Source organism: Canis aureus, chromosome 27 (assembly GCF_053574225.1).
Source record: "Canis aureus isolate CA01 chromosome 27, VMU_Caureus_v.1.0, whole genome shotgun sequence".
Taxonomy (NCBI): Eukaryota; Metazoa; Chordata; class Mammalia; order Carnivora; family Canidae; genus Canis; species Canis aureus.
In genome coordinates this window covers 38881908-38905833 of record NC_135637.1, presented here as the reverse complement: position 1 = coordinate 38905833, position 23926 = coordinate 38881908, and the positions used below count along the sequence as shown (strand labels likewise).

The 23926-nt window shown below is 41.3% G+C and overlaps 1 protein-coding gene across 2 annotated transcripts in view; it reads left to right on the top strand.

Annotated features, from left to right (window-relative positions):
• Positions 1-22458, top strand: part of A1CF (APOBEC1 complementation factor) — an 82896-nt gene extending 60438 nt beyond the window's left edge. Inside the window, exons 7-12 of one of the 2 annotated variants that reach the window (XM_077874875.1) lie at positions 1565-1662; positions 5997-6270; positions 8196-8377; positions 11065-11201; positions 11884-12023; positions 15274-22458. In XM_077874875.1, the coding sequence (XP_077731001.1) occupies positions 1565-1662; positions 5997-6270; positions 8196-8377; positions 11065-11201; positions 11884-12023; positions 15274-15422 (980 nt within the window). In that variant the 3' untranslated portion in view covers positions 15423-22458. Of the gene's footprint in view, positions 1-1564; positions 1663-5996; positions 6271-8171; positions 8378-11064; positions 11202-11883; positions 12024-15273 lie in introns of both variants that reach the window. The other variant, XM_077874874.1, reaches the window with a different exon arrangement.
• The last annotated feature ends 1468 nt before the right edge of the window (positions 22459-23926 follow it).

Genomic DNA, 23926 nt, shown 5'->3' with positions numbered 1-23926 from the left:
TTTTGCTAAACCTTTTTTTAATTATTTTTCTATATTACCATCAACATACGCAGTTCCTCGATATAAAATTAGGTTAGGTTGATTTTTTATTTTTTAATTACACAATTAATATCAATGAGCATTGCAAATATTTGCAAAACACCAAAGAATGAAAATTAAAATATGAAATCTCCCTTTATTCTCTCCGAATTTTCTCCCCACTCCTAAAGTAACCTCTATTAACAGTTTGGTTGGTATCTTTCCATTTCTCTTTCTCTGTCTATATTCATATTTATGCATGCACAGATGTGGGTGGGATTTTGAAAACCTAAATGTGTAGGGATGCCCGGGTGGCTCAGCGGTTAAGCATCTACCTTCAGCCCAGGGCGTGATCCTAGAGTCCCAGGATCAGGTCCCACATCGAGCTCCCCGCAGGGAGCCTACTTCTCTCTCTTCCTGTGTCTCTGCCTCTCTCTCTCTCTCTCTCTCTGTGTCTCTCATGAATAAATAAATAAATAAAAATCTTTAAAAAAAAAACTAAATGTGATAGTATTATCCTCATGATTTCACAACTTTTTCAATTTGATAATAGGGTCTTAAATCTTTCCATGTAAGTATATGTAGGTCTAATTGTTCTCTTTAAAGACATTTTATTGTGTATAAATGTACTAGGTCTTATCAATCTCATGGGAATGGACTTTTGCAGTGGCGGAGTTTTCAACAGTGGTAGAGTTAATGTCCTCACGCACGGTGTTTTTGCAAATAGGAGGGCTTCTGTAGGAGACATTCCACAAGGTAGACTTAGTGGATACCTACATTGTTTCCAACATTTAGATATTACGAACACCTTGATAAGGAACTATCTTGGCTTTCCCACGTTCTTTCAGAAACTACTTTCTTCTTTTAAATCAAAAGAATCTCAGATAAGCAGTTTAAAGGTTTGCATTCTAGTTCCTAGCTGTGTCAACTCATGAATCTTACTTCCCTTGTCAGAACCCAGATTCCTAATCTTTAAATTAAAAATAAATACATTAAGGTCAAATTAATTTTTTAAAAACTTAAATCATTGCTAAAGTGTCTCCTAATCCTAAAGTTTTATTATATAAATCAAGAGACACAATATTTTTATGGGGGGAAAAAGCCATTAAATTTTTTCGGAAAGCCATAAAAATTTAAAAGCCAATCACCTAAGTATAGATTTATAGGATGGCCAATAGTTAAGTTCAAATCAATTCAACAAATATTTTACTGAATTATAAGTTACTATCCTTTATATTTTATGCTAGACCAAATAAGATACTGCCTCTATCCTTGAAGATCCTATAATCTAGGAAGTGGAAAACACAAATCCATAATTAACAATAAGGCAGACTATAGGGGATATAAAAAATTACAAACAAAAGCTTCTGTTGAATGCGTAGAATTGTAAACCTGGACACACCAAATGTTCTCGATGAGATTTTGACCTAAATAATGAGTCTCCAAAAAGAAAAAAAAATCAAATACTCCTGGAAGCAAAATGCTAATGTGTATCATTCCCTGGGCTCTCTACGGTTTGCTAATGGGGCCAACTTTCTGTTTCCAGGTGCTGTGGAAAGGGTAAAGAAGATCCGAGACTATGCTTTTGTGCACTTCAGTAATCGAGAAGATGCTGTTGAGGCTATGAAAGCTTTAAATGGGAAGGTAATGTAGGACAACCCCCCCACACACACACACATACACACACACCCAAGTGTGGTGCAGAAATTTTATTCAAAAGAACGATCCTGTAAGTGTGTCACTCAGGCTTTCTCCACCTCTGACAAGGCTGCCCAGGTCCATTGAAGATGAACAGAAGTATCGAAAACACAGTGGAGATGTGGCACCTGTGTTTCGCTCTAGCTCTAATTTTGGGGTGATTTGAACAAGTCACAAGCCCTAAATTTCTTTACAAAGTAGGGGGCTGGAGGACATTATTTCAAGGATGTTCTTCTCAGGTCCAGCTTTCTCTCATACTTTATGAGATTATCACCTCGTTAATGCAGTATTTCAGAGGCTGATGACCAGAAAACAGGTCAATTCTGTTGTCATTCTGTCCTTAGAGTTTGCTCTCCCTACTTTGTAAGGCTCTGGATCTTTTCCTCTTGCCAAAGTGGGGTCTGGGAACTTCTAAAATCCTTTCTCCTGATGTGTACATAGAAACTAGTATCATATTTACTTATCAAAGCAACCAACATGAAATCCCTTCTATAGACCACTTGTCTTATGAAATAATGTCTGGGATACAAAAAAAAAAAAAAAAAAAACAAAGACACTTGTCAACAGGCTAGAAGTCTGCAGAGAAATAAGATGAGAACACAAACATCTTTCATAGTTGAGTCAACTAAGTTTCATAAAATATATCAAATACATATTCATATTCATATGTATCAAATATATATTCATGAAATATATCCATACATAAATATATCCATACATAAAAAGTGGTCAGAAAAATAAAATATATCCATACATAAAATATATCCATACATAAATATATCCATACATAAAAAGTGGTCAGAAAGTCCAAAGGAAGGAGGAGCAAGCCATAAGGAATCAGAAAATCTTCATGGAGATCTGAAGATAGTATCCACGAGAAGCCATAAACACTGGGCAAAATTCCCAAAGGAAAAATCACAGAAACGGAGGGAGTCTCAGAGGCATGGAATTTGGAAAGAGCAAGAAGTGACTGAGGAAGAGTGAAAGCACAACAATTAGATGTTAGACCATCATGCACGTAGGACCATGTCGCCTGTTGGGTTTTGCAGTTAGTCCTAACAGCATACAGGTGGAGAGGGGACCAAGTGCAGAAGGGTGAGTGTAGGGAAGGGAATCGAGACAGTGGAGAAGCCAAAGCTCATAGCACTACCGGAGTCAAGGCGACAGGGGACAGAAGCAACAGGAAACCTGGTGGGGAGAGGACTGTGTAGAGCAGGTCTCCTTGTGAGAAGTAGGGATCTTTGGCCGAAGGACGCCCTGGGCTAAGGGAGCATCTCCCAGAGTAAATCCTTCAGTCACGGTGTGGAGGCTGGGCTTAGGGGCCAGTCTGAGGGCCGTACACATGTTTGCGTCCTGGAGGGAAAAAAAATACTGACTCCAGAACACAAAAAGAAAACTGTAAAGCAAAAATGAATGCAAATTTAAGTACGTCTGTGAAACAAAACATCAGTTCATCTTTATTGATGATTATATTTAGTATCATAAAACTTTTATGACCTTGCAAACAATTTGTAGGTTAATTTCTGGATTTGAAAACAATCCTACAGGGTGCCTGGGTGGCTCAGTAGATTAAGCATCTGCCTTCAGCTCCGGTCATGATCTCAGAGCCTTGGGATCAATCCCTGTGTCGGACTCCCTGCTCAACGGGGAGTCTGCTTCTCCCTCTGCCTCTCCCCTGACTCGTGTGCACTCTCTCTCTCAATAAATAAATAAAATCTTAAAAAAGAAAACATTCTTGAGGATGCATGATGATTGCTGAGAAGTAAGAGTTAGTCATAAATTAAATGCTAAAATATAAATAAATAAATAAATAAATAAATAAATAAATAAATACTAAAATAATTACCATAAATTAAATTGCTAAATAGTCACCTTGAAATAATCACAATGGAGAAAATACAAATTGCCCCCAATTTTTATAGCTAGTTTTATAGTGATGTATATATATTACGAGGTTAAATATATATTTTAAAATATATACCATAATTATATTTAACTACAATGTGGTATGTCAAAAGTAAGTTTGCCTAGGAATGAAGCAAGCTTTAAGTCTATATACATATGCATATAAATAGTTAACTTATGAGACAAGGTGAGACTCTGAAGCTTTTTGTGCAATAGAGTAATGATCACACTTAGAATTTAAGGAAATGAATTTAGAATTTAAGGAAATGAATGTCCTAAGAGATGCAATTTTATGGAGTTGGAAAGCAGTGATATTGGAACTATTTGAAAAACTATTACAGTCACCCAAATGGGAGGAAATAGGGTTTGAACAAGGAAATAGGAGAGGGCTCTGGAGGAGCCTCAAAATGCCAGGAATTGATCGGATGTTGGAATGAGCAAGAGTCATCAGTTTTCAATATGGGAGACCAGGATGATAGGGGCAGGGAAGCCAGGATAGGAAACCTATTTAGAGAGAAAAGTGATGAACTAAGCTTTGCATTTGATTGTTCATCTATTCCAGAAATACTTGTGGATGTCTGTGATGTGCAAGGAATTTTGCTGGGCTTGGGAATATCCTGATTAATAAGATATTGTCCTAGCTCTTGAAACATCTAGACCGAATAACAAAAATCAAAACTGAGTTTATAACACTATTACAGGGACACCTGAGTGGTTCAGTGGTTGAGCATCTTCCCTCAGCTCAGGTCGTGATTCCGGGGTCTTGGGATCAAGTCCCGTGTCAGGCATCCCTCAGGGATCCTGCTTCTCCCTCTGCCTGTGTCTCTGCCTCTCTCTCTGTATCTCTCATGAATAAATAAGTAAAATATTTTTAAAAATAAAATAAAACACTATTACAGAGGCAGATGAAGGCAAGACTAAATCTATTATATGGAATCTGACTTTGCAGTAAAGAATCACTCCATTAAAAATGTCTCTTGATATGGGAGTGCCTAGAAGCAGAGACCTGTTTGGGTCTCTGACCTTCTTTAAGACAGGACTGAAGAAAAAAAATATTCTATCTAAGAGCACTCCATTCCTTTGGATACTTAGGTTTGTTTCTTCTGATTACATCAAGGCCAGTGTGACATGGTTGAATATCATCAGGATTCTCTCTCTCAGTGTACTCCACCCACCATCTCTGATATGGCTCCTGCTCCCCAAAAAAAAGGCAGATATGTAAAACTAGGAATATGATGCTCCAAGGCTAATCAAAATGGTCAGGACAACCAGAAAGCACAACTTTGTCCAGCAGACTTCAATGATCACAGAACCACCCAAGCACTCACAAAATGGCGAGCTGTCGTGAAAGGGAATTCTTGAGGGGATGCTTCATATTATTTTTTTTCTTTATATTATTTTTCCTTTATAAAAACAGAGGCTTATGATAGTCTTATTCATAAGATGCTACAAATGCTTCCTCACAATACTGTGTCCCATCGATAAGAATTACCCTAATCCATCAAGCACTTGTTGAGAGCCCTCTTGTCTCCGGTGTATGCAAGCAATACGGAAAAGTGGGTTACACGTGTAGCTCTACACACAGCCATTATCTTCAGTATCTGGATCTATTTTTTCAAAATGTCAAAAACTTTCATCAGAAAAAAACGTCTCTGATAATTCTTTAGGACAAGTTTTAAGACGTGCATGACTTGAGAAATTGCAGTACTGCCCCTACCATCCCTGCCAGTTCCCAGCTGTTCAGATCGAAATGTCGCTTCACGGGTACCTGTGGGGAACAACACGGTAGCCTCCTTGATTCCACTTCTTAAATAGGGCCCCACTTTTAAGCCTCTCTTCTCTTCCAATAAAAACTTACCTATAATATGGCTGCTTTAAGGAGTAAACCCTTTAGCGGGCTGGTGGCCAGAGAGACCTGATGCAGCTAGCCATGCCATGGTGTTCACAATCGGTAAGATTTTCGTAGTGTTCCCTTCTGCCTTCATTGTGCTATACTATGTAGTAGACATTATATTCCACCAATTATTAACCTAAAATTTCTTAGAATTTTATAATATGTAACTTAAAATATGTATCACATAAAAATATCACATAATGTCCTGTCACAGTGACTATCACATAATTTATAACCTTGTACATCAGTGGAAAGTGGCCAATTTGTTACTCTCAAACCTGTTGCATATTACATGCAATTTCCCAACAAAACCACTCAGGAAAACTCAACTGGCACACAAATGTGAACCTATGAAGAGACAGGATACATGTAAGTGACACAGTCAGTGAACAGAACAACAAATTGACTGACTCAAGAGACCAGCCACACTTGGTTGTCTTCATATCTTCTCATGTTGCTTCTTCTTTGTTCTCTATGACAGATGCTGGATGGTTCCCCCATTGAAGTGACCCTAGCCAAGCCAGTAGACAAAGACAGTTATGTTAGGTACACCCGAGGCACGGGCGGAAGAGGCAGCATGCTGCAAGGAGAGTACACCTACTCTTTGGGCCATGTTTATGATCCCACCACGACCTACCTTGGAGCTCCTGTCTTCTATGCTCCTCAGGCCTATACAGCAATTCCCAGCCTTCATTTCCCAGCCACCAAAGGACACCTTGGCAACAGGGCCATCATCCGAGCTCCTTCTGTGAGAGGTAACGCTCATCAGCTCTCACCCTAGAATAACTCTACAATTTCAAATGATTTGTACTGCAATAGCCTTAGACAAATTGGATAGGCCCACTGGGAGAAAGGGACTGGGAAATTGCTTATGAAAAATCAAGTGTTATTTTATCAATAGTTGCTCTTCCATAAAAAATCTTTTTCACATTACAACTGGTTATTGAAAAAACTTGGTCAGAACCTAGCAGAACTGAGTCTAATGCATACATTTGATCTTACACAGACCTGAAAAATTTGTGCAGACCAAGTAGTTAGCTTCTCCCTTGCATTGGAGCACCATACTGCAGTCATATGCGACTCATTAGAAAACTTCCAAGTGAGAGCAGGGTGGTCCAATGGAAACCAATTATCTCAAATCGCAAAAACATGTCAAGGCATGTGTGTATTTGATGTTAACTCAGTGGCATCATATTCATACATAAATCACAGATTATCGGAAACATATTCTAACAGATATTTGAGATACTGTCATCTGACCTCCCCTAGGAAATGCATGCTATGCCTTCTAAAAAGCCACACTATTGAGAAATCAACCTATTTCTCCAGGCTATGAGGAACTAGATAGTAACGTCCAAATGGAAAAAAGACCAACTACCTAGCAATACATCTTTCCTACGTAATCCTACAAAAATTCCTAATGTTCAAGAAGTTCCTCAGCTCAGTTCAATATAGACAATAAGGAGAGCATTTCTTTATTTCCAATAAACTAGTTTGTCTCTGACTAATGGGATTCTTCAGAATGGTTCTGCTAGGACAGAGTTAATGCCAAAAGAATCCCAGTTCTATCTTCAAGTTTGACACCATTCTGGGCAATTTGACAACAAACTGTGTATTTAACTCTATCCTTGGGTTTTACTTAGAAGCAAAGGTGCATGTCCAGGTTACTGGGAAAACAATTATCTTACTGTGTTTTACTATTTTTCAGGAAAACTGAATAGACCAACCTAGGATCTCTATAAGTTCCATAATCATAATAAAATCATTCCACTCAAAATTATAATGCAAAAGAAATCATCAGGTTTTCCTCTAGGATAACCTATCTTTGTCATGGCAAATTATATCATTAACATATTCTGCATTTATATTCTGAAATCATATTATTAAATAATTCATATGTTAAATATAAATTGTCAACCAGTTGTAATGTAGGAAAAAAACAAACTCCACTCCAAGGGAAAAAATACTTTATAACCAGAAAGGAATCAATGAATGATATTCATGGGTAATCAATTTAATTTTTTTTATCACTTTACACCACTAATAGGAAATCAAAGTAGCAACATGGTAAAACAAAAAATCAAAAGGAATCTATTAATGAAACTCAATGGAAATTTAAGCCTCACATTGTCTGAACGTGAAACAGAAAATAGCAAACCTATAAACACATTTTCTAAATGTTCAAATGTTTCCCAACTGATCACTGGGGATGGAATTATTGAGGAAGCTAGAATGCATTTCTGATTTACTGATCAATAATAAACATGCAAGACTTATTTTAATACATGTGGCCAAACCATCCTGGGATGTTTAAATACCTTCCCAACGTTCATGAGTCTGTAGAGAAATGTCAACAAAAGGTCAACCAAAGACAGAAATTGCTAAATTTTGTTCTGTGCCAAAGTTTTAAAGTTGCTCATGTACTTATTGATAGCTTTGAGGGGATGGCTTTCTTCCACAGACAGTTAAAAAAAAATGCAAGACACCTATGGTGAACCCTACATTATGTTGAGTTTCATTTCATTAAAACCCTAGAGTTTTCTATGCATCTTCAGGGCAATGATCAATGTGACTTGGGCTAACTTTTCCATTACAGTAAGATTCAGGGTGATTTTCTGGTGGTTTGATTCAGTTTAATGCCTTCTTACGTTCCTAGAAATTTACATGAATGTACCTGTAGGGGCCGCGGGAGTGAGAGGACTGGCCGGCCGTGGCTATTTGGCCTATACAGGCCTGGGTCGTGGATACCAGGTCAAGGGAGACAAGAGAGAAGACAAACTCTATGACCTTTTACCTGGGATGGAGCTCACCCCAATGAATCCTGTCACTTTAAAACCCCAAGGAATTAAACTTGCTCCCCAGGTAGGTAATACTATTCTAGAGATAGTTTCCTTAAGTTAAGCCAAAGACCAACATCATCCACCTTTCATCAAATGATTTGATTTGATCCAAACTTGGGCTATTGCCTTTGGTTTTGTTAAATAAAGTGGCCAATCAACATAACGTACACTGAGAGAATGCTGGCTGTTAAGTGCCACTGTTCCATCACCCTCTTTCTTAAAAATGAAGTTTGACACCCTAAATAATCTGAACAACTGGAATGTGAAGATCCTGAGAGCAATTAGGAATTATCAACCAATACCTTAAATGAAAAAAAAAAAAATGATGCAAAGACCCTAATTCAAAATAAATGCATACTGTGTATCATTTGGTTAATGAAGGATCTTCATGACAGGGAACATATAGACCCTGAGGATATCTTTTATTTGTGTTTAAAAAGAGAGGACACCTTACTATCCATGGTGTTATTATTGCTTGTATTAACTGTGAAATGCCATCACTCATATCAAATCAGGTCTCCTACAATGATTACAATATAGGCAGGGACATGATGGTGAAGTTCTAATGCTTTCATTCCCCAGCTCCAAGTTTCCATGTTTCTGCATGAAGCTGTGGTTTTTATTATTGGAAAATTAGGAGTTATAAAAGCTATTCCAGGGTGGAAAGTGAATAACAGGGTTAAAAATAAAATAAAACAGGATCTCTGTTAACGCTTAGCCTCTTCCCTATGGGTGTGCAGTACATGCCAGGCTCTCTGTAGAGATGCTGGCTGAAGAAATCTTACCCAGTCATTCTGAGGCACGGTTTAAGGACTCTCAAGGCAATGTCCCTATTCCAGGCCCAAAAACACAAGCCCCAAATGTATGGAGGTAGCCTTATGATCGCAATCAAGTAGGAAACATGGCTTTCTAAAAGCTCATTGTGAGTATTATTTTTGTAGGATCAATGGCTCTCTTATGCATACAAATGAGTTCATCTAAGGTTTCTGCTCACCCTACCCAGGCAATTAAAAGTAAGGAAGCCTAGCAGAGTGGTAAATGGCAATCACTTGTTTGTTCAAAAGCCATTTCTTGGGCATCCATCATGCACCAAGTATTGTGCTGGGTACTGGGCATGGAAAAGGGAATATAATGCAATCTTTGCCAGGAAAAATCATATGGCGATCCAGGGAGAGGACAGAGACACATAAAAAGATCATCATTATAAACTCTAGTAAGTGTCCTGGTGGCGCTTTGCTCAGAAAACACAAAAGCTTGTCATCTAGTCTATCTTGGGTTAAAATGCAAAATAAAGAACCTTGTTAAGGACCTAGAATACTTAGAAATCTTTTAAGAAATTAAAAAATAATTATTATTATATATTCCATAGAATAGTTCAAAGAGCTGCCATAGTGTGAGGAATCATCTCTGCTTCTTATATTAAACCCAGGTTAGAAATTGGTCATGGTTTATAGTGATAGGTAAGTAACCACCTCTCTCAACTGATGAAAAGGTTCTTCAATTAATTTGTCTCTGAATCTCTACAAGCACAGCTTAGAACTTGAAGGCTGTGCCAACAACCCCAACCAATGCATATGGAACCTTAACAATGCCATGGGGGAGTCATGAATGTCCAACTAGAGCAGCAAGACAAGGGTGCCCAGCAGAGTCAGGAGTTAAGAGTCTGTCCTCCTTGAGCCCTGCCCAACAGGCAGGTAGACTGTCTGCCAACTAAAGCAGTCTACTAGAGCCCAGGGACCTTCGGGAATGCTTTGTAGATGGCAAGAGATGCTACAAAACCAAGAGGATTAGCTGATAAAGGTCAGTAGAGGAGATAGGAGCAATCTACAAATTTAATAAGCTGGAAAATGCTCTGCCATTGCAGATTAGTGTCGGAACAGTTGAGATAAGAAGCTCCATCAACTCAGCCCAGGGGAGCACTGTCCTGTCCCAAAGTCTTCTTCCTTTCAGACTTATGCCCTGTTTTGCACAGTTTCCTGAATCTTCTGACTCATGGGAGTATCAGGGCTGGGTGGGCCACCAAAAATGGCTTCAGGATGAAAAAAAAAAATGGGTGCCTTTAGATAAGATTCAGTTTGGAGTAGTAATAAAGGCAGAAAAAAAAAAACACGCAGGAAGATTCTAAAATTCAGATCATTGTAAAATTAGCAAGAAGTGGTATTTTGCCAAAGACATTGCAGCTGTCAACATCCATCTATTAATGCTCGTCAGTAAGTAGTAACCATTAAACTTTTTAACTCGATCTTTTTTATGAAAATGTGAAGCTAAAATTCTATGGCAAATGACATGAAGTAAGAATATGTTCTTAGGTTATTTTCTCTAAACCATTATAAACAGAAGGGTAGAGGGTAGTAATGAGGAAATCCAGCCACACGGTGCTGAAAATGTCCATTTTTTTAATGGGACAAATATATCAAACAAATCATAAATTTAAACTATTGGTAAAAAAAGTTACAGCTAATGGACTAAACTAAAACATATTAGAATAAATGGTGTGAAAATGATTTTTATGAATTAATCTACATCACATTTTAAATGGAGTTCAAGTTGAGTTCATCTTAAATTTTATGAGTCATTAAAACATGTGGCATTTTATATTTTTCTTACATTAGCTTAAATACTGAAGATCAGAGTTTATGACCCTGAAAGCTAGAGAAATAATGCAAATGTGACATTTGAAAGGGAAATCACTTCTTTTTACTCTTGTAGATATTAGAAGAAATTTGTCAGAAAAACAACTGGGGACAGCCAGTGTATCAGCTGCACTCGGCCATTGGACAAGATCAGAGACAACTATTCTTATACAAGATAACCATTCCTGCCCTGGCCAACCAGAATCCTACAATGTGGGTAACATCTCCAAATTGCTAATCCTTCAAGCTTTTTAGAATAAGAGTTTCTTAGAAGTTAAGTGTATCTTATCACTATCCAATAAGAGAGACATTTCCATGTACTACTAGCTCGTTTTTCATTAAACACCAATGTTGAGATGTGTAGTTGGGGTGTCCATGCCAGCTGAGAAACTGGTATCTCGGGGACCCCGGATTTCACACAATGAAGAGTGTGTAGTATTATCAACAAATAAAAAAACTGCCAACATAAAATGGAACAGGGATGAAAACTATAGCCCACTCTTTTATCTGTGTCGGTGTTTAGGTTGAACCTTGTCGAGTTGCCGTTTTGTATAAACAACACCACGCCCGGCCACTTACATTTTTGGATCAAAGATCCTCTCTGTTGGTGGGGATCACCACCCCCAGCCTGCATTCCTACACATTGTAGGAACCATCCTATTTCCCCTGTGCGTTGAGTTGCAGGTGTGTTCCAGGAACGTGCCATCCACTGCTAGTGTCCTGGGGCTGGTCATGAATGCTCCTCTGTGCACAGACATGTGGAAGTCTTAAATGCAAGGAGAATGCAACCCAGCCACATAAAAGTCCAACATCTGCTCATCTTAACACACGAGTAACGCCTTAGGTTTCCTCCCATCTCAGCACCTCAAATGTAATGCCTGCATGTGCCTTCCAGCCACCCCTTCACGCCTCCGAAGCTAAGTGCGTACGTGGATGAAGCAAAGACCTACGCGGCGGAGTACACCCTGCAGACCCTGGGCATTCCCACTGACGGGGCCGACGCCCCCACCGCGGCCGCCGCCACCGCCTTCCCAGGTAGGGGAAGTGGGGCCCCAGATGGCACCCTGCCCACAGTGTTTGGGAAACCCTCCCTCGGTACCATGACCTCCAGGACCTGTTTCTGAGCTCTACCCATGATACAGATTTACACCATCTGTGACCAAAAGCACTTGCCACATGAGTGAAGCATGGAGATGGGAGATGAGAGGAGTGAGCAGGGAACAGAAGGGGGCCTAGTCTCAGCTCTGCTCCAGCAGCTGCGTGACCTTGAAAGGGCCAGTCTCTGCGTCTGGGTGGGTTGAGTTTTTAACTTTTAGTAAGGGAGTTTGGAACTACCTGTTAGCAGTTGTTTACCTAAATGCTTACTAAGGAATGTGGCCAAGGTCAATTGACTTTTAAGGAGTCCTTGGACTCCCTGCACAATTCTCATCTTTGACTCGACTTGACTTTTATTGCTTTGCTTTCTAAAAGAAATGTGTGTGCATCATATTTTTCTTATGTTGTTTTTTTTTTTAAAGATTTTATTTATTTGTTCATGAGAGACACACAGAGAGAGGCAGAGACACAGGCAGCGGGAGAAGCAGGCTCCATGTGGGGAGCCCTGGGGTCACCGGGTCACACCCTGAGCCAAAGGAGGACGCTCAACCACTGGGCCACCCAGGCACCCTCTTAAATTGTTTTAAGTCAAAAACTGTGTGAGAGAGAGCGACACAGAGAGAGACAGAGACAGAGACAGAGAGAGCCTTTCAGTATGTGGATGATCAGCTCTCATCTATCTGTCCCATGATTTTGGCCTAGAGCGCAGGCTATTCGCGCAAAGCCCATCTGTAGGTGGACATGCCTTCAGGGCCACTTTTTTTTTTTTAAGATTTTATTTATTTATTCATGATAGACAGAGAGAGAGAGAGAGAGAGAGAGACAGAGACCCAGGCAGAGGGAGAAGCAGGCTCCATGCCCGGAGCCCGACGTGGGACTCCATCCCCGGACTCCAGGATCCTGGGCCAAAGGCAGGCGCTGAACCGCTGAGTCACCCAGGGATCCCCCAGGGCTGCTTTTAAAAGACTTTTTTCCCCATTTGTTATGTACCTACAATAAATGCTAATAACTTAAAAAAAAAAATGAACCCTCTAGAGATTAAAAGTGACTGGACAAGAGATTTGTTTTGGAAACTTTTCCTTAGCCTTTAGTTTGAATAACCCCATTCTTTTTTAGCAAGAAAAGCTCATTTCTTTGGGAGAAATCAGCCACTCCGGCGTGTCGCTGTGTTGGCCTGCCTCCCTTTAGACCAATTCAGAGATCTGAGTGGACCCCGAAACGGGGCACTTCGATCGATCCACTGGTGCCCGTATTGGGCACACACGGGCATGACAGCCGCGGTGTCCACCCCCCCCCCCCCCCATCCGGAACACCTAGGCCCTTACTCTCGTTTTCTTGGGTTTCTCAAAAACTGCAAACACGTTTTCCATTCTGGCAAGTAACCACACGTCACACGCGGACACGACCTCAACTCCAGTTTCGATCCGTAGAACGTGGAGAAGTTGGGCCCTGCACCCCCGCGAGGTTACCAGGGTGACAGGTGTCACACCCAAGGGCAGGGCCCCTGGGCCTTCCACAGAGCGGGGTGTTGACATGTCCGTCTAGCAGGGACCCCATGGCCAGGCTTCTTGGTTCTTGGAGAAGCCGGAGCCCCTGTCTCACAGGAAGCTACAACCCAAAGACAGCTCACGAATGTGCTATAAAAACACATGAGCCGCTGTCACAATTTTACGGTTCGCTTGCACGTTGGAAAGGATTTGCTTTCACCTACGAATGTTTGGTCTTGTCCTCACTTTTGTTTGCTCCTCCAAGAAGTAAAAAAAAAAAATATCCGGGGCATGAGAGTTGTCTTGGGAAAGCCTAAGGAATTGAGAACCTCTCTCGTAACGTTGCTGTGGAGTCGAGCAAAGAATAATAGGCTCCTGGGGAAGAATCTGTTGAGAATCCAAATACTCTTGCACTTAAGAAAGTAGCCAAACTGAAAGAAGACAGTTCAGAACCCCCCACGATAAAATCACACGCACCCCTCTTACACATGTGTATTTCTTTCTCGCTTACTTAGAAACGCTATTTCCAAAATTATGAAAGTAATTGGTAGCACATTTCTCATATCCTTGGAAAACATACCAAACTTGAGTAGTGCATTAGTCAGCATTACTGGCCAAAGTGCACAAGCCAAGGAGTGGATTTAATTTAAAAAAAAAAAAAATAGTCCAGCCAGCTTCCTGCCACCACTTCCTGAGAAGCCACCAGAAAGAAATCAATGTGTCTGGGGTTGGGATGACGGCCGCAGCACATAAACCAAATGGACTAGGGTTTTTGTTTTTTTTTTTTTGTATTGTTTGTTGTTGTTGTTGTTGTTGTTTTAATCAGGTCCCCCATTTGTTGCTTAAGTAAATTTCCCTCTTTTTCTTGCCATCTTCATATTTTTTGGATCATGTCAGAAATGGCTTAATTTTGACCGTTAACAGGGAAACAACTGCATTTATATAATAGCACTTATTATGCCCTTTCCTGTAGAAGTGAATGGCAATCAGGCAGACGTGATCCTAGTGTGACCGCACCTGATGCCCTCCTTACCACTCAGACCCTTGGCTGTCTGGTGGTGAAGACGAGCATCATCTGAAAACACCTCACACCTCACCAACTTGGTGGTGAAGCAAAATGGTCTTGCCCTTCACAGTAGGGTCTACATGGAAACAGGCCAGGTATCTGCTTTCAGGGTGCTGTGTAGAAGCACGCTGAAACTTGCCATATTTTTCCTACTGGTCTACCCAGGCCCTCTAGGTCCTTCTTGGGAAAGGGCAATGGTTTTCAACATTTCATTTAGGTGGGGGTGCGGGTACAGAAGCTGACCCCCAGAGCCCCACCCCTCAGCCCTGCCAACCCATCGATCGCCTCCCCTCCTTTATAAACCCTGAGAGCCTCTGAAAAAGTTCTAAAATCTCAAGCTTTAATCAACTTGGCATCCTGTTAAGTTTCTGTTTCTTGGACTCCGTTCCTAGTGTTTCCAATTTTCTAAGCATGCGGTGGTGCTGGCACGTGTGGCTGACCTCACTTTGAGGAACGCTGTCTGTCCCCTAGTCAATGAGTCTAGGTTCTATGTCCCGAGTTCACTTTTTAAGATGTACATATTGACTTTTGGCCTGAAGTGGTGTTAAGTTTTCAAATTCCAAAAAAGTAGACAATAAGCCAACAGGGAGCAAATGTGAATGGCTTTCGATGAAGTTTTCTCTGCCTCCTCCTCCAGGATACGCTGTCCCCAACGCAACGGCGCCTGTGTCCGCAGCCCAGCTCAAGCAAGCAGTGACCCTTGGACAAGACTTAGCATATACGACGTATGAGGTCTACCCCACTTTTGCAGTGACTGCCCGAGGGGATGGATATGGAGCCTTCTGAAGATATCTTTCTTTTAATTTAAGACACACAAAACTCTATCTAGAAGAAATAAACCTCTCACTGAGTTTCCTTATGATCACAAGTCATACTTTTTCTAAAGGGATGCCCTTCCTGAGACTGCAGCTTATGCTAATTCTAGAGTCATGACATGAGGACATATTCCCGGTGAAATGAGATGTCAAGAAGCCTTTTGCCTGACAGAAATCTTAAGAGCCAGTGCCCCCCAAAAGTTATTTCTCCCAGGTTCCTGAGTGACGTGGGCATGCGTCGACATGAAGAGAGATCTTTTAACCAGCAAATGTTCAGGGGGCTGAGCAGACCTGGCCCGGCAGGAGCAACAGAGGGAGGCAAGTAAACTGCAGAGTCTTAACCCCAGCTCACAGCTGCTTTTGTGATCCACGAAGTCACAGACAGGAAGGGGGAGGGTGGAGGATGCTGTCAGAAATGCCTACCCCGTTGCCCACTGCATGGGCATCTCCATCTCAGGTCAGAACCTATGAAAGACAGCCCAAGATTTGATGGGGCCAGCATCACTTCAGGTGCAAAATCCTACCTCCTCTATCTGTCCTAGGCCCTGTCACCCACATCCCCTGGGGACCTCCTGGAAATCAATGTGATGCGGTACAGATAAGGATAAAATGAATCCAAGCCTGTTTATTAAGCTCATCAGCCCACACCTCTTCTTCCTTGGAGCACCTACCCTTCCCAAGGATCCTCCAACACAATAATCACCCCAACTTAAAATGGCTTCTCATTTCAAACATTTTGACTCGTCCACATGGATTTGTTTTCATACCAGTTTCATTTTGCTCGTATCTCGTGCCATAAAAAAAAAAAAAAATAGCTCATCAAATATACAGACTATCACCTAGGATGCTTTTTCCTATTCAGCAAATGGGTTGAAAAGTCATTTCAAACAGAGACGTGAAGATCTACTCTCATTTCTTTGGTCTTCTTGCAGCACCCAGACCAGCATCCAGCATTCAGAGACAGTTGGGGCTGGCCTTGGACTGTCTAACCCCTTATATTAAATCTGCCAAGAAATCCTCTGCCTTCCCTTCCTTCTGTTTTCAACAAGTGTCAGACAGCTTTACAATATCTGAGTCCTTTGGTCTTGAAAGCATCACAGAAAACCTTAAACTTGCCACTGCTGATTAGAAGCAGATTCTTAGACTCCCAGCAAGGATGTTAGTGACCAAAGTCCCATGGGCTTAGGGCCTCTCTGCAGAAACATCTCCTGGGGATGTAGGTGCTACAAAAACTGGGATTGGAGGGAGCAGAGGCACTACTTTCTTGCCATTCTTGTAAATGACTGCTTTTTGTTCAAAACAGAAACAATCGAGGTCTGAACTCCAAACACCTATCACTACTGCTTCTGTCTCATTCGTGATTTAAGACATATGGTACCAGAATTTCCGGGGCGGGGGGGGGATCCCTTGGCCCTGGTAAAATTCTACAGGACTCAAAGGGAAACATAAACCCAAAGACAGAAAAATTTGTCTTGAATGGACTCCTGGGATTCAACCTCAGCCCAGATTCTAGTCAAAATCGGCTCAATTCCAATAACCATTGCAAGTCCTTGTAACTGTTCAGTTCCATTAAGTCCATTCAGATATCAAAGACCTCAAGGCCGCAGCTCGCACTCTGAAAGGTTCGGTGCTTTTGGCTTTACATTTTGCTCCTCGTACTCCGGAGGCCAGTGGTTCCCGGGCTTGGCTGCGCATTCGAAACAGCTGGACTACCTTGCAGAGCGCCATGCCAAGATGACGCCTGGCACCCATTAGGTAGGGTACCATGGGGCAGGAGCCCGGCCTCGGTGTTTCAAGATCTTGGGTGATTTCAATGTGCAGCTCACTTTGGGAACGGCTCCGGTCTGTCCATTTCCAGCCAACCCTTAATGTTTTCTTTAATTTATTTCACTTTCATCAAACAGAAAAATGCAAGAAAAAAATCTGTCTAAGTCAAAACGGATAGCCAACTCATAGTTTTGCAAAGATTCATCTCATAAGACGTACAAACTCAAATATAATTCACATTGGCTTCAAAATAACTCTTGGACCAAACGAATATTTTTAAATGAGAAAGTGAAAAATTCTCCCATCAGCAGTTCTGAGGTCCAAATCTACATTCCCACACAAGACCTGCTTTTATACTCAGAAAGAGTAATGACCTTGGGGCAGGCAAGTTCCTACTTAGTCCAAAAAAGCATTCCAGATTCCAAGAGTGAAAGTTTTAATGTTCTTTAAAAATCTTCAAATATAAAAAAAAAAATCTTCAAATATAGAAAACAGTGCTCTGCATGTCCAGCCAGTGCCAAGTCGAAGGTCTGATCCAGAGGAGGTTTAAATTTAATCAGAATGAACAATTAGTTAATACGGGAATCTCTTAGGAGAAAAAAGAAGCATTATTCCAGATTAAATCATCATAATTTTTTTTAAGGCTAAGAACAGAAACCTAAATATACAAAAACAGCAACGTATCAAGAAAATTGCTATGGGAACACCCTCTCGCTCCTTGCTTAAGGAAACACAAGTGTTTGTACACTAACCTCCTAAGGACTGATTTTATTCGAGTGAGTAGAAGTGGTTTTAGCAAGATCTAGAAAATATTCTGAATTCCATTAGAACATATTCATAGGAAGTATCAATGTGTCTACTGTGCCATCCGTGTGTATTTACTTCGTCCAAATTAAGTAACGGAGAGCAACTACAGAGCTCCACAAACTCATTATACGGCTCTAGTGAGTTTGAAACTTCAAAAAATAGGACTGTTAAAAATCATGTGTGGAACCAAAGGCTTATTTTGCGTGATGTTTATGTTTTTGGACTTTGGAAATTCTTGTGCATCGACATCTATTTTTTTGTTGTTATTTCTTACTTTATTGCTTCCTGGGAGGGGGGGGACTCTTTATAGAGGAAATTCAAATGAGTCAGCCGACCAAAAATAAAAATAAAAATAAAATGAGTCAACCAACCAAGTGATAACAGAATACCCAAACCAATAATTTAGAAGCATCTAGTAAGTTAGAATTGAGCTTCTAAATTTTGGTGATGAAAAGCTTAGTGAAAATTAAAAATCAGCTGTGAGATGAGACATTTATTTTCTTACCTGTAAAAATGCTGCCTATTCTCAAATTGCTGTGCTTGCTTCCCACCCCATTCCTATCACTAAAAGACCATCTTTAAGTCCCACCCCTACCCAAACCTGGTATCACGCCAAACCACACCGTGTTTGGGTAAAAGCACCCAAAATGCTGCTAGAAAGCTACCTCGTGTTAAGAAAACATTGACTTCGAGAAATTCCTAAGCAACCACAGTTCTTTGACTTTTTAATGATGGATGGAAATCACACTATAGCTATGTCTTGACAATAGTTACTCAGGAAATTAGTTTTAGTTTTACTTAAAAGTTTAAAAGAAAAAATACAAAAAAAAAAAAAAGAAAAGAAAAAATACATACGTTCTTCCAATCACATAGACTTTTCTTAGTTTTCCATAAATATCACCTCCAATAACGTCCGATGTATATTCATTTTCACGCTATTTTTCAATGACTATTTTATAGTTCAGTCTTGGCTCACAGGGTCACAATGTGAATCCATGGGGGACGGGGCGGTTCTCCGGGGTGCCTTTTTCAGGAATAAGGGTCAGTAAAGAAAGTATTGCAAGTAAATTGTCCTTGTATGCAAAGCTACGAAGTCTGATAAAATGTATCACTGCTGCGCGACTCCAGGCCTACCCACGATGTTCCAAAAGCAACCTACAACTAAACGTGGACAATGACCCCCAAGATAATATGAATTATCCCCTCCTCGCATCCATACAGAAATTCCCAGGAGATGAAAGGTAACCTGCAACTCAACCTGGAGACCTGGTACTTTTTCACATATCTTCCGGATGCATTTATGTACCGGAGATACAATCTGTTCGAGATGAAACTAAGCTTCAACTGTGACACTTTCAGTGAACTTTGTGATCCTGTTGAAAGAAAATATTCATATTAATAGCATAATTTAGGAATTTGAATGTACCATGGAAAGACAGAGAAACAGGGCAACCCACATTCCTACCTGACGTGCGATAGTGATCTACTGTGTTTCGTTGAACCCACCGCCAAATCTGATGCCGAGATTTTACTTCATCCCAGTGATGTCCAGACATGCTTTGAGCTTTGCGAGAACATAGCCTTAGACAACGGGATGCATCCACCAGGATATATGTTTATATTCGCCAACATTAGAGCAAAGCAAAGCAAGTCCTGGTACAGTAAGTCAAAGGAGACTTTCCGACCCCCATGCCCTATCACTTTACTTATGGAGTAAAACACTTTTTTAGAAATTTCCTTCAATAAAAACATGGGTACAGGATATTCTGTTGCTCCCAAAATGTCCGTTTTAAAAGCCAGCTTTTTCTTACAGAGTAGAATGTGTGCGTTTAAGAGGGACAGCAGTGCATACCTCGGACACGCACACTCATTTAGGGGAGGATGCGGGCTTTATGCGTCCCCAGGCGCCCTGAGCTTTGCAGAGAAGATGAGAGAACACCTGAAGCTTCAGCTAATAGTGAAGAGAAACGAGTAAGCCGTCTAGAAGTGAAAAATAATTCACTTATTCTTCGGGAAACCAGCAGCCTCCGTTCATTCAACCGTGCCCAGAATGACACTGAGAACCCTCCCGCTTCTCCCTCTCTCACCGTTCTCTCATTTCGGGAGAGAAGTCGAGAAAAAGACTATGATGCCTCGTCCTCTCTTCACATGTGTTACCTTGTCTAAGGGGAGGGGAGATGCCAAGAAACGGGCCTTTAAAAAAAAGTCAGCTGCCAGCAGGAAGCTCTTGGATACACAGAGAACATCAGCCCCACTCTGGGTTTAGTGCTGTCTGGGTGACGGCACGTCCCCACTGGCTGGGCAGCCCGCTTTGCCCTTGTGAACCACGGGCCTTCGTGTCACAAGTGCACCTGAATGTAGACAATGTACCATGACCCCATCTTTATGACTCCCTTATTTTCTTTTCTTTTCTTTTTTCCTATTCTTTTCCTTCTTCTTTTCTTTTCTTTCTTTTCTTTTCTTTTCTTCTTTTCTTTTCTTTTCTTTTCTTAATCTTGTAAAACTGGCTGTCTCCTCTCCAGTAAGCAAAAGGTCCCGATGACTTCCTTCTGATGGGGGCGAGAGCCTAGTGAACAGACAGGAACGTGTCATCTTCTCCTTGGTGGTCACCCTCTGGCCACTGCCTGTCCAGGGACCCCACACACAACCCCTTCCTGGTCCTATAGTCCTTCCCAGTCCCCGGGCTCTCGGTCCCCAGTTGTGCTTTCAGTGGACAGAGTGAGCGCCCCCCAACCCTGGGGCCACGTGGGACAGAGGCCCAGAGAGCCAGGGCCTGAGGAGGGTCTTCAGAGGATTTGCTTCCTCCGCAAACCAAGCTCCTCATACCGCACACCAGAAAGGACTCGCAACCTAAACCTTCATCTTACAAGGCACATTGTCGTTTCCCCTCCGTGTTTTACAGATTTGCTCCGACACTTATTCTCCCCTCCCATTACGCTTGCCCATGAACTTGACCAAATCCTCAGATGATCTCATATGAAGTTCCAAATATTTCTTAATGGAAAATAATACTGCCAGGTATCTTCCTGTTTCTGTACTTCTTTTCTTACTCTTTCATTATTTTCTTCGCTAATATTAAGAACTAAGCACATCCTAATCTTCTATTGCTATAAACCCACAAGCTCTCCCCGTAGGGTGTATGATCATTCTGTATTCACTACGCACCTTCTCTAACGCCAGGAACTATGAACGTGTGTGCGGTGTGCGCGTATTTCCACAGCGGGGTACACGGTCTGGTGATCCATTCTGCGTTTTTATAAACTGAATATGATTGCACTTAGGTTCACCAGTTGGCAGCTCGTTTCACTTAGTCAGAATCCCCACCATGAAATCAAACTCTGTTCTAAATGTTAAGATTCAACTATTATTGCCAAATACTAGCTGGACACCGTAAGCCCTTTTAGAGATTCATTTTAACTCTTCACCTATTATTACTGCTGTTCAAGTAAAATGAGTCTTCAAGTATGTTCCCCAGGAGAAATACAAAAGACAGTGTAAAAAATTTAAAAAAGAAGGAACGATTTTTGTTAGAGGTCCAGAAGCTTTAAAACACGCGACTGACAAGTTCGCATGCTGATTCGTGATGTCAAAGACCAGGTACTCAAGCTTGGCTGTTCTCTTGAACACATTTTGGTTATTAACTATTTTGGGTTTTTTTTTCTTTTTTTTCTTTTCTTTTTGTTTTCTAAATATACTCGTGTTTATAAAATTCAAAATCTTCTTTAAAAAGCCTCATCTATATGTTTTGCAATAAATGACCTGCAATGAAGTATACATGTTCTATTCAGATGTACATTTTATTTTGAAATTTGGCACTTTCCACTGTAATTCCTAAGAGATCTGGGGGATGGTAGGATAAGAGCCGCAGATAAGTGTATTGAAATCAATCTATTGTTATCAGGGGTTTAAATGTTTGATGTGATTATTGATAATTTTGTTTCTATTCCTTCATGAGTTTTTTTTTTCCTACTTTTCTGCCGGCAGTAGAGCCAGGTATCATTATTCCCTGCCAACAAAAATAATACTGTCGGCAACATGCATTTCTCTTTTCCAGGTGTTTAACCATCTCTTGCTTCTTGTCCTTTTTTGTTATTAGTGACTTTATTTATGTGACGTTAGTTAGCTGAGGTACCAAAAGAGAGACAGAGATTAAAAACAGTATTAAAGAAGGTGCAAAAGGCACTTATTTTTGTACTCTGAGTACAGTATTTTATAGAACTCTGGTCGGTCTAAATATACTAAGTAAAATTACAACATCCGTTCATTGGGAAAATGATCATTGGTTTGGAAGATGTAAACATAATGGTACCACAGGATCATAAATCACATGAAATGAAAGGTAATGCAGTATTGTGATGACTCGTGTAATTTCAAGATGACAAAGTGGTTTCAGTTGAATTTTCAAGTAACATTATAAAGTTTTAAAAGTACAACGTGAGTTGCTGATTTCTTTGTCTTCTTTCCTGAGTGCTACAGTTTTACTCCTTTGGAGTAAATACTTAAATATTAATAACTTATCATTGCAGGTATTTTTTTGGCCATTTCTTTACATTTGCATCTTTTATGAAAGTACCCTCTGTGCCTCTCTTGAGGGTAGAGGTAACGTTTAATAATCAGGCGCATTATTTCCCAGTCAATAAAGAAAACAAGAGAAGTACTCAGAAAGTGCAGATAATGAGAAAGCATGACTCCAGTAAGGTCTGTGGGCTCTGAGGCCAACATTGGCCCATCCCTAATGGACAAGAACCCAGATCAGAAACCAGCCTTCCAGCCCCTGAACCCACTACTGTATGTTCTGTTGGTCCTTGAGCTAGGAATGGTTGTGATCTTTCAAAGGACTGACATCTTTTACATTTTAAAAGGCCATTTAAACATAAAGGAAGACAAACCAGGAGAGACTCTTAACTCTGGGAAACAAAGGGTCCTGGAAGGGGAGGTGGGTGAGCGTAAGGGGTGACTGGGTGACGGGCACTGAGGAGGGCACTTGATGGGATGAGCACTGGGTGTTACACTATATGTTGGCAAATCGAACTTCAATAAGAACAAATTTTTTAAAAAAAAGCTTTAAACATAAAGGAAAAATCTGTGACAAGACCCTAGGTGGCCCGTGAGGTCTAAAATATTTACCCCCTGGCCTTTTGCAACAAGTTCCCCCCAAACCCGCATATTTCTGTTTCTATCGCAGGTAGCCCCCCACTTCTAAGTACTAAATTCCAAGTTAGCTAGGACTGGGTCTGGCTGCCAGGGACAGCAGTGGCGGTGGCTTGCATAAGATAACTATTCACTGGCCCCAAAAAGTCCCAAAAGGTAGTAGGATGTGGGTATAATACTTCAGGGCGTTAGGAACAGAAGATCTTCCTTCCCTGTAGGATCTGACCTCAGGGCTAAGATGATGGCCTGTGCATTCCAAATACAAGGACAGAGGAAGGGTAAGAGGGGAGAGGGAAGGAGCCCTAGCTAGCTCTCCCTTAAGGAGACCGACCGCCAGGTGCCACACTTCCCAGGGGCTTCCATCCCCTCCCCGGGCAGAGCCCAGCACAGGGCCACGCCCAGGGACAAGATGTGGAAGGTGGTCCTCATCTGGGCGACCATAAGGAACTCTTCTGCTGGGGAGGAATGGAATAATGGGTACTGCGGGGCAACAGCAGGGCCTGTCACAACCCCTGCCCCAGGAAAGACGTGAGGGTGAGATGAACCAAAGTACCTGAGGTCAGCAGGCCCTGGGCGTGGCACCCCCTTCCTTCCCCAACTAGAAGGAAGCTGTCAGTTTGTCTCAGAATTTCTCAGAGTCTAGTCACCCGTTGAAGGCACATTTGTGGTAGGGACAGTGCCCCGGGTCCCACTGCCTGGTCTTGACCCCGCTGCACAACCTCCTCCCCCGAAGGCTGGCTGCGTCTGGGG